At 38.8% G+C, this 11,671-nt stretch overlaps 1 protein-coding gene across 1 annotated transcript; it reads right to left on the reverse strand.

Moving 5' to 3' along the window:
* Nucleotides 1–4,856: 4,856 nt before the first annotated feature.
* On the reverse strand, nucleotides 4,857–11,423 carry nr4a2a (nuclear receptor subfamily 4, group A, member 2a). Its single transcript, XM_046841333.1, is given in 9 exon segments — nucleotides 4,857–6,145; nucleotides 6,891–7,069; nucleotides 7,788–7,990; nucleotides 8,491–8,654; nucleotides 8,780–8,909; nucleotides 9,412–10,074; nucleotides 10,077–10,345; nucleotides 10,601–10,700; nucleotides 11,257–11,423. Coding segments are annotated over 7 exon segments (1,863 nt in total). The 5' UTR covers nucleotides 10,344–10,345; nucleotides 10,601–10,700; nucleotides 11,257–11,423; the 3' UTR covers nucleotides 4,857–5,888.
* Between the last annotated feature and the right edge of the window lie 248 nt (nucleotides 11,424–11,671).

Consider the following 11,671-nt stretch of genomic DNA (forward strand, 5'->3'; position numbering starts at 1 on the left):
GTAAATCACAACTTCTAGAATTGATTACATCAATACACCTTATAACATGGTATGATAACTGATGTCATGTGCTGTGCAGGGGATTTGTGGAGAATGTAGTCCTTGTTCATAATCTTGCCAATTACATGGCAGTTGATTTTGTTGTTTCGAGATTGTTGCTAAAGCTTCAATTTTTTTTATAAATTCTATACTCCTGTGATAATTGATGGTAGAGTTTTATAATAATGCTGTGTATACAGTGTATCTTAAGTCTGGAAGCAGTCAGTTATCTGAATCACCAAACCCTGGTCCTGTTAAACCTTCAGGCACATTTTAGTGTTTACTGTGCTCCCAATCCACCCAGTTTAAGTAATCAGTAACTAGTGTATTTTTAAAGTTAACGTGAGCATGCTTGCGTTGAAAAATTATATTAAAAACAAAATTGTCTTAATTCAGTACCAAGGTTGCTTCTAAAGGAATGTCCTTTTTTTCCTTTTTTTTTTAAACCACCTAAGTAATATCAAGAAACCTCAATATTCATTGACGTTTGAAACACTTTTTGTGAGATTTTAGTATCATCGTCAACATAATCAGCAACTTGACATTAACCGGACAATAACTGGATGACTTTGATCATCTGAACAAAGTGAAAACCAAAAACAGAAATCTTTTTCTGCTAAACATTTACAAACTGTTTAGATATTGTTTAGAAATTAAATATGTAGGCAGACAGCAGTCACCTCTCAATATTTTGAAATAATAATAAAGTGAAAGTTTTATAGCAATTTCTACACAATAATGTTTGACTCATATGACATTGTAATTAAAGTTTATTATGTGTAAACTAATATTACTGAGAATGTTAATGCAGATTGTATGTGTATTTGTTTTTTGCTAACATTAAAACAATATGCATCAGTATCTTATATATAAAAGTGTTATGTAATGCAAAGTGGACTTTCGACGATCCAGAGATGTGGTCAGCTGAACCCTTGTTGCGATTGCATCGCACATTTTCTGCTGAATTGGGCCACTTTAACAAGTGCTGGACGTCACTCTGGTGTGACCCATCTGCTGACCCCTACTCACTCAGAGGGCACATGAAGTTCCAAAAAGTATTGCTGCACCATTTAATGACAGTGCTTTAGACCTCTAAGTACTAAAACTAGGCCTCTCGGGCTCTCCGCTGCCTCTTAAAGTGGCCTGCTGCATTATAATTTCCGCAGCTACCTGTCTGTGCACTTAAGACAGAGCGGCTTTGGGATTTGCTTTAGTGCTGCATGCAGGGCTGAGCACGTGTTATTTCTGTGTCTCCGGTGTCATCTTCCTCTTTATCTACAGGAGCAGGCGAAGCAAAGGGAGCATGAGAGCACATGATATTTCCTCATTTCCCTTTCCATAATCTGTCAGTGTGCATGAAGGCAGTGTAAAAAGGCTACGTCTCCTTATTTTAAACTTCTAAAAGCTTGACTGAAAATCCCTTAACATGTGTAATTCTCACAAGTCTACATGTCCTCTTTTTTTTTTTACCCCCATTGTGCGCAGATTAGGCTTTCACCAACCAAACCGATTACTTCAGTCAACACAGAGTGAAAGCACCCCCCCACACACACACACACACACACACACACACACTCACACACACTTACACACAGATCTGCTAAATGTCAGCAAAGCGCTTTTGAGCGCAATCTTAATTTGACTTGGAATTAGTCTCTTTTCTCTTTTTTTGTATGCCAATGATCTAATTATTCAGACAGGTCTCTGCTTTGTGAGAACATCATGTGAAGAGAAACCCATGACAGTGCTGAGGGGGAAAAAAATAGAGATGCTTAGAAAGACAAGAGGGAAGTGGATGTTGTGCTGTATCTCAAAATGTTTCAATATGTGCAATAACTACATAGTTTCTGCACCTTAAATAGTGTTTGTATAACCACTATGATTGCATGCTCTTGATGGGGGGGCTAAACTGTACTCTTCATCATTGCTGAGATTCTTTGCTCATTATAAACGTGCTTATAGTGTACTTTAAAAGCTTTGATTTTTTTTTTTATTTAAATGGTTGGGATTAATTATGGTGCACTATAGTTACTTTTCCAGGTAAAAGGTACATATTATAGATAAAGAAAAATACAGTACAGCCCCAGTGACAAGGAAAAGTCCTAATCTGTACCCTTTATTAAAGAATGAAAGGCAGAACACTAGAACTTAGTACTTAAATCACAATGTAAAAGTATGTGTGTGTATTTGTCTCTCTGTGTGTGTGTGTGTGTGTGTGTGTGTGTGTGTGTGTGTGTGTGTGTGTGTACTATAAAGAAGTTGGACCTTCCAGGGATTCATATTATAGTTTGTTTGTTTATTTATTTATTTATTATTTTTTATTTACTCAGAAATTATCCATCATCCTCACCCAATCTGGCAACCAGGAATTCCAGATGGATACATTTCATCATCGTCAGTAAACACTTGGTCGGGATAGCTCTGGATCCAGAGTCTGAATTTTACGCATGGCATCCCACACGCATGCGCACACACACCCACTCACCCACACACACACACACACACACACACAGTCGAAGTACATTCGTGTAGAACCCCAAACTATAGGTAAAGCACCGAGCTCAGGGTGGAGCAAAGAGAAGAGAACCCACCCAGCTGCGCCATCGTGCGCCACCTTCATTGAGGGAAAAGACCGAGAAATAATGTTCAAGCTGAAAAATGCGCCCTGTGTTGGAGTAACAACATACATTCTTGAATTGATACTTTTTCTCTATTTGCAATGTTTTTTTTCTGATTTCTTTTTTTTATTGAACTACTTGAAAACTAATAAACTCCACATGTCCATACATTTTGTCTTTAGGTACTCTTTGTATTTTGTTTGAACAATAAATGAGTGTAATAGTAGAAAACTCTAGAAAAGGCTTTAAGGAATGATAGAAAGGGAAATGAGAGCAGAGCGCACAAGTATTTTATCTTAGAGCTGCTCTATAAGTCTCGCTCCTGAGAGCTGAATTCATTACATATTAGAGAGTGGAAAAATCGCACATATATGACATATAGATGTCCGACAAAAGCCTTATATTTTTCCCATTATATATATATTTTTAATACAATTAAAAACTCAACAAAACTGTCATGTAAATATATATATTACATTTTAATAACGAATATCCGAAAGATTGTGATAATTAAAAAAAAGAGAGAAAATGAGAGATAAATCTCTCCCTGGTGCACATAAAATATCTCAGATTCATACATTTTATATTTTTGATCTTAGAATTAGATTTTGGATAAAAAACTTATTTTCTGATTTTTTTCGTATTATTTATTTATTTATTTATTTATTTATTTATTTACTGGGTCTAATCACATTTTTAAAAATCAAAAATGTATGCATTATGTAATACAAAATGCACTTGTAAAAGGAAACTTCTCTGAGCTCCAGATTCAATTAAACACCCAGAAAATAATGGTTTGGAAGATGGGACTTATAGCAAATTAGAAGTTCATGATTTGAGTTATTATTATTAAATGCAATTGGGTTATTTGAAGATTATTTGAAAAGTGAACATCTTACGGTTATTTTGATTGCAATGTCACTTTACATCAGTAAATCTTTACATCTGCTTTTGTTTATTATTATTTTTGTCCGTTTATGCTTTCAAATCCTAAATCAAGGATATTGCATGATATAAGCAATATTCAATAGCGTTTATTTATTTCCGATAAATATAAAGTAAAGATTCCATTTATGTTTTTATGAATCTTGGTTTCAAAAACGCTGCGATTTTCCAATTTGTTGATTTTAGTTGTATTATGCACATAATCCTTAATCATAGATCAATTTCACAGAACTTTCATTTTGAACTCTGATTTATTTATTTATTTTTTTTTTTTTTACATTATTGGTGTCTTTGTCCTTTATTATTCTTAAAAAAAATGTAAAAATAAAAGGTTTTTAAAGAGTTTTAACTGTCAGGGTTTTCTTCATTACTTTTGCTTCACACTGACGAGTTTATGTTTGCTGTCTGATTTCACGATGGGCAAAAATGAAAGATAATTTATCGAATGTAAATTATTAAATTGACAAACTTTCATTATTCGGACGGATAATTAAAACTAGAAGCACACATCAAAACTTTAAAAGTTTTGATTTGTGTTTTTGAATCAGTGAACATTTGAACAATAAATATTAACTTTTTACATTTACATCCTATTTTTATCTAAACATTTTAAATAGCAGCTCTGCCATGGATGATTAATAACAGCTGTATAATCGACTGCAAAAAAAGATGACATATCAAAATCCCAGAAAACAATTTAATCACATTGAAGATCAGACTTGACTCTTCGTTGTCCGTTTGATTACATAAGTGTCCTGTTATCTGATTTGTTGAAGGTTAACTTGATCACTGTACTCTCATATATGAAAAACTTTTTCTTTTTTGTTAAAAAAAATTATTTGTTTGTTTGTTTTGAAGGCGATAAAAAACTGTGCCTGAATAAAGAAAAGAAATGTTTCAAAGTTTTATTTTGCAAACATTAAATATTCCTTTTTCGCGTTGAGTTTTTTTTTATTCGGATTGGGATTGAAATTACACCATAGAAAAAAAGGGCAGTGATGCTCTGCACACACCTATATGAATATAGATATATATTATATATATGTATATATGTACATATACATATGATAAATTCTCAAATGGGAAATGACTCATAACTGTAGCTGACATATATAAGAGAAATAAAACAAATTAAAAAAAAAAAAAAAAATGCAAAACAGGGACAGTGTGAATGTTGAAATCTAAAATAATCCAAACTACACCATGATTCTAAACTCTTGGCAACGACAACAACAACAACGACAACAAAAAATCAAATCATAAATATAGAAACATTTATATTAAACAGCAACAATACATACAACACGTACAAACAAGGAAATGGCTGACAGTCTTACAAACAATTTGGGGCCTTTCAGATTTTTTTTTTCTTCACTTATATACAGATTAAATAGTCTTTCTCCTCCTCATCTATACAGAAAAGTTGTCTCAGTACTATGAATTGTATCTTTTCTCCGTTTTTTTTTCTTCTTCTTCTTTTTTTTTTTTTTTTATAAAATCTAGCAGACTACATAGTGTCCGGAATAATATGAATAATCATGTTTTATATAGACAGCATCACCTCGATAGCAAGTGCCTATAGTCTTCTACAACATGCGTGGCCTCCTCTGCGATCCTGACAGAAATACACAGGCACAAGTTATTCAAAAATTAAATAGAAAGAAACAAATGAAAAAGAAAAGAAGATAGAAATGGCTCTTCTTTATACACTTCGGTGACAGAAACAAATCTATCCTGCGTGTAGTATAATACGGTTATAATACAGATCATGTGCGTTTTTCCAATGAGTTGAGAAAAAAGTGTTTTGGAGTCAAAAAAAAAAAAAAACAGAGTTAATGTTTTTTGCAGATTTATTTTCTCAACAGCAGTCCAAGAGTTACTTTAAGAACTGAGCGCTCTCTCTCTCTCTCTCTCTCTCTCTCTCTCTCTCTCTCTCTCTGTGTCTATTTATCTATCTATCTATCCATCTATCCGTATGGGAGGTTTAATTAAATGACATGAAATTGCAAAGAGAGCTGAAATGAAAATGCATGCATAACCGTCTGTGCGCGCTCGTGTGTGTGTGTGTGTGTGTGTGTGTGTGTGTGTGTGTGTGTGTGTGGTTCATCTGGTGGACTGCCAATGTCCTTTGTAGAATGAAAATAATAATAATATTTATACTCATAATAAAAAAATCAGTAGTTTTCTGACTCTTAAAAGGAGTCTATGGAAGTTCGTTGAGGTCTTTTTGAGAGAGAGAAAAAAAAATGAAGTCTCTGTCTTTCATTGTCTTTTTGTTTGTTTGTTTTAAAACGGCAGCGTGTCGAGGAACAGTTTGTCGATTATTGCAGGAGGAGGCACCAGGTCTTCCAGTTTCAGGTAGAAGATGCGCTGCAGGCCTTGTGTGCACAGAGTGCGCAGCTCCGGCAGCTTCCCCAGCAGCTTGGAAAGGTAGTTGGGGCGGTTAAGAGCAGCGCCATTAAACGCCACCTGGTCCTTTAGACAGTTCACTATCTTGTTCTGGAGCTCCTCAACTTTCTTCGGCTCCTTAAGCCCGTGTCTCTCTGCAAAAAAGAATCCATGAAATGGGAAAAAGGTTAGCGCGTAAGGAATAGGGGGTATGCAGCCTGCATTGCATAAATATCAGCATCTTAATATGTAATGTGATTAGAAAAAAAAATAACAAATCTGATTGATCATAATCGAAAACTCGATTGCAAGCATCAATGAGGAAAAAAAAGGTTGCTAAGATTTTAGGATTAGGAAGTTTAGGATTTGGCGCATGGATAGTGTGCGTGTTCTTTCCTCCTTTATTGTTTTGCTCCTGCTTTTTTTTGTATTATTATTGTTATTAATATTATTAATATATAATAATATTCTGGTTATATGAGGCAACGTGGTGCATGCATATATTCATTATCAGTCATGGTGGAAAACTGAGCGCAGTTTCGGGAACGCAGCTTGGAAGAGATGGCATCGCTGGACGCGCGCGCGCGCACACACGCACACACACAATCAAACTTACAGATATGCAGGGGCAATTTATCATTACCAATCGTTTATCATGCATGTTTGGGGAAGGTTGGAATGAACCCATACGGACAAGAGGGGCAAATAAAATTCCTGTGGTGTTCATTTTTTCTTTTTTCGGACAAATAGGTTAAAACCATTTGGATGCATAAATAAATAAATAAATTGCTTTTTTTTTGAGTAATCCTTATTTCCTGTGCAGCCCTGTGTTAGCATCTTCTATTTAAAAGAAAAAAAAGTCGTTGTGCTCGCATGCAGCTTTTGGGTGCATTGCCGCACCTGTGACCATAGCGAGCGCGGCGATGCAGGAGAAGGCCGAGATGTCCACGTTCATGCTCTGGAGGTTAGAGGAGAACTCCACGATGGCGTCGATCCACTCGCCGAACCCGCGCACACACTGCAGCCGGTGCATTACCACGCCGTTACAGAAGATCAGCTTTCCTTCCATCGGATTGGACCTGAGAGAAGACAAAATGAGCAATGAGCTTTTTTTCAGCAGTACATTTATCATCTCAATCAAATCAGTGCAATAAATCTCCCTTCATATACAGCCAGGTTCTGTAAATACTAAATAGTTTGGCATTAAGGAACTGTACTAATGTTTGTGGTTCTTTCAGATTTGTATATTTTGTACCCAGAACAGATTAAAGAAGAAATACAAAATATGAGTTTAGTTATGAGTTGAAGATCCAAACAAGATTGGATAGTAGACATGATAATGGTAGTTTTACCCCCACCCCCACCCCGACCCTCCCACCCCATTTCCTGTAAGAGATTACCCTTAATAACCTTCACTTCTGCTCCTTAAGATATGTGGGACTTATTTTTACTTTTTTATTATTTTATTAGAAATTAATTTGGTCAAATAATTTCTTAAAAAAAAAAAACTTAGGAGGAAAATTGTAGAAAATGTGTTTATCAAAAATCAGTACTATTATTATTATTATTATTATTATTATTATTATTATTATTATTATTATTATTATTATTACGATGTTGTTGTTTACAAGCAAAATATATATTGATTTTATTTCACGTTTTATAACACCTATCATCATAATTATGCTAATCATCTTTTTTATTTATTTTTTCATTATTTAATTTATTAATAATATTATTTCGCATCTATTATTATTATTATTATTATTATTATTATTATTATTATTATTATTATACCTGTAGGCGAGGCGCAGAACAAAAAGCTCGAGAAAGGCGGACTCGAAGAGCAAGTCCTGGTCTTGTTTGGTCAGCTCGGTGAAGCTCGGGATCTTCTCGGCCCAGCCGCGGATGATCTCCATCGATCCCGTGAGCAAGTCGTAAAACTGCTGCACGTGCTGCGTGTCGTCTCCGGTCAGCTGGTAATCAGGTCCCGCGTGGAACTGCAAAGGCAAATTTCATTCAGTTTCCAAAAAAAAAAAAAAGGTGGCGGCTTAATGAGCATCGCTTCTAAAAAACATATCAGCTGTGAAATCGCTGGAGTCCTGTGTTAACAGAAGAGCAGCTTCCATGCACTTTGTTTTCCACCTCGGTTAATTGAATTGGTGTGTTTTACTGAGTGTGTATTAATGAGTAAAACAGGAGGCCTCTATCAAATGTTTGCAGCTCGTGCCATCGGCCACATCATTCAGAAATCGTTTAAAGTATTCAGAATTTTGACACCAACTTCACCTTTTCTGGAGACCCCACTTGGAAATGGCTCGAGCGCAAAAGTCAGTGTTTTAGCATGGCGTATTGTTTGATTAACTCATGCAACATTGAATTAACGCCCACGAGATTCTTGCGCACCGATGAACACTGCGTGGATTCATTAAACACTGAGTGATTGTGTTGTACATTCCCAAGGAAGGGCTCAATGAGAAGACAATAGTGTGAGATTCACCCTCGAGTAGTCCAGGTTGGACATGTTGGGGTTGGAGTCCACATGAGCTCTGACCAGCGCACTGAGGAGGCTGACTGGGGGTGATGGAGGGGCCGCATCCGGTGGACTTTTGGGTTTGGAAGGTAAACGACCTCTCCGGCCCTTCAAACTGGCAGTCCGGACAACTAAATAAACACATACATACATTGAATTAAAAAAAAAAAAGATTGCACCAAATGAGTGTGAAGGTTAAAAAGGTTGATAATTTAAAAAAATTCAGTGATGACTTTATTCAAGAATTGATATCTACCTTCTTTAACCATCCCGACAACTAGGCACTTTTGGAAGCGGCAGTACTGACACCTGTTTCTCCGGCGTTTGTCAACAGGGCAGTTTTTGTTTGCCAGACACACGTATTTCGCATTCTTCTGCACTGTGCGCTAGATGAACCCAAACAAAAGAGAACAAACAAAAAAACAACAAAAAATCTTATTTTATTATTAAGTTTAATAAAACGCGATCTGATCAAATATCATAATCACCAAGACAGGACGGATTGATCCCACACACACACACACACACACACACACACACACACACACACACACAGCACTAATAGGTCATATAGTAAAGTCTGTTTAATTGCAAGGAAGAGTGGCTCATTAGGCAATGAGCAATGAGGTTCTTATTTTCATTAGCTCTCATAATATCAATAATAATCACAATTGTAATAATATATATTATTAATTATTATATACATGTCACATAAATGGAAAATTTCCTTTTACATATTTTGCATAAACAAAAAAAATTATTAAGGGAGTGATAATTTAATATAAACACTATAAGTCAACAGGTGCCATAGGAGTAGTTCCAGCGACCTAACCATGAGCCCTCATCCGTCAAAACTCAGCATCCCTAAGAGCATGAAAGTGAGCTCACCTTGAAGAAGCCTTTGCATCCCTCGCACGTGCGGACGCCGTAATGCTGGCACGCCGCGTTGTCTCCACACACGGCGCACATCCCCTCGTTAGACGGCGAGCCCCTGGACGGTGGCGACGGCATTTGCGCGTCGAGGAGCTGGTGTCCGTGGCCGAGCTGCAGGGAATGCGGGAACGCGACTCCCGCCTGCTTACGCACGGCGCCGGGCACCGCAAAGCTTTGCGCGTCCAAGGTCCGGTGCACGCCACCGGGGCCTTCGTGACTCATGGCCACGTGCAGCGGGCCGTCGAAGCGCATCTGGCAGCTGGATACGGGCGTCCCCGGGGGTGACTGCTTAAAGGAAAAAAGCGAGAGGCGCGACACGGGGTTCTTGCGCTGCTCCATGGCGTGCGAGGCGGCCGCCACGTAGTTCTGGTGAAAGGCGTGCAGCGAGCTCGCGTCCTCCCACACGTGGCTCGGCTGCACCTGGAAGTTCGGGCCGCCGCCAGGCGCGTGCGGCGACGCGGACGGTTTGAAGTACAGGGAGCCGGAGTGCGCCATCACGTCCTCCGACTGGGGGCCCAGGTGCCCCTGCGGCTGCTGCTGAGGATGAGGATGAGGGTGGTGGTGATGGTGGTGATGGTACCCATGCATGGGCACGTCCTCCACTTTGATAGAGGCTGCTCAGTCGCGTGCGCAGGGGGCACCTGGTACAGACACGGCGGAGGTTTAACGTCGTAGCCCGGGTTGTAGCTGTCCACAAACGTGCTAAAGCTGGGTAGAGATGTGGTAGCGGCCGTGATCTCGGTGTTGGTCAGGTCCATGCTGAACTTCACAAACTCGGGGGTAAGGAAGTCACAGCTGTACTCGCCGCTCGTGTGGTAGCTGTAGCTCTGCGAGGCGGGACTCGCGCCCTGCGGCGACGAGCCGTACTGAGCCTGAACGCAGGGCATGGCTGCAAAAGAAAAGAAAGAAAAGAAAAGAAAAAAGCAATGAAAATAGATGCAAATAAAAAACATTCGCAACAAAACGCCTGGAATAGGAACTTTCTGCAACGTGCAGCTGTACTTCACAAACACCAAGCTTTCAATCGACCTTATATTACGCATAACTGTAAATGACTCTTAACAGCTATATATGGTCAGTAAGATAAATTACTACACAACTATTATTGCAAACAACTTTTCAAAACGTTTCAAAATTGCAGTACCTTCAGCCGTGGGACTCTTTCTGGTCGCCACTCAAAACGCACGAGGCTGTCAGCTTCAGGTAACAAAGCAGGGTTCGAGATACAGTCCGGATTCAGCTTCCTGAAGCAAAGCACAACTTCTTACTCAGATGAGCAATACCAATACATTTGCTATGAGAGCTACACATGGCACCAGTGAGCAGTGACAATCATTGCAATCCGTCACTTCGAACTCTGCATAGTGCAGCTTTGAGAAGTTTCCCACTGATAAAACATCATGCACAAGCTCCGTCAATGTGTCCAGCTGAACTACTGTTTGGGTTAATGCAATATTCCTAGCTCTATCTTATGACATTACATGTCGAATGCATGCAAAAATTCAGCTTTTGGTGACTTAGTCAACAGTGGGACATTTGGCAAAGTTGCTGCATGCTTGTTGCGCGTTCAGAGGAAACCAGCAAAACTCGAGCAAGTGTCACTCTCTCTCACACAAACATCTCTGCATCCTCATCACCTCTCGGGTTTACATGACAAACCCAAAGAGCCACAGATTTCTTAAAAAAAAACCAATATTTCCAACAACGCGCGATCATCTTTACTGCACAGCTGCAAGCAAAATGCATGCATGCAAAAACGTCTCTTACACACACACACACACACACACAGCGATAACATACCTTTAAATCACCATCAGAAAAGTTGCATCGTATCCATACACTCGCAGGTTGCTACAGTGTAAAAAAAAACATGCATGTGTGTGTGTGTGGGTTCGTGTGTGAAAATGTCCAGCGCGAGCTAGAAGTCGAGTCGGTGAGACGGTGGAAGAAAAAAGGCGAAGCGCGCGCGGTGCTCCTCTCCAGACTAGCGCGCCGCGCCAATGTGTCTTTGTTTATGGGAGCGCCGCTCATCGCCACCCACGTGCTCTGGAATTAGACACGTCATCGCGCGCGTCGCCAATGACAACCACCAATCAAGTTTTGGGAAAGGCTGACAGATAGGAAATACCCACCGGAGACTGAGTTTGCTGCGTGGTTTTTCTTTTTCTTTTCCCTTTTTTTTTTAATGCGTTTCACCATCCTCGATTCATTAAGT

The sequence above is a fragment of the Silurus meridionalis genome, chromosome 3 (assembly GCF_014805685.1).
Source record: "Silurus meridionalis isolate SWU-2019-XX chromosome 3, ASM1480568v1, whole genome shotgun sequence".
In the NCBI taxonomy this organism is placed as follows: Eukaryota; Metazoa; Chordata; class Actinopteri; order Siluriformes; family Siluridae; genus Silurus; species Silurus meridionalis.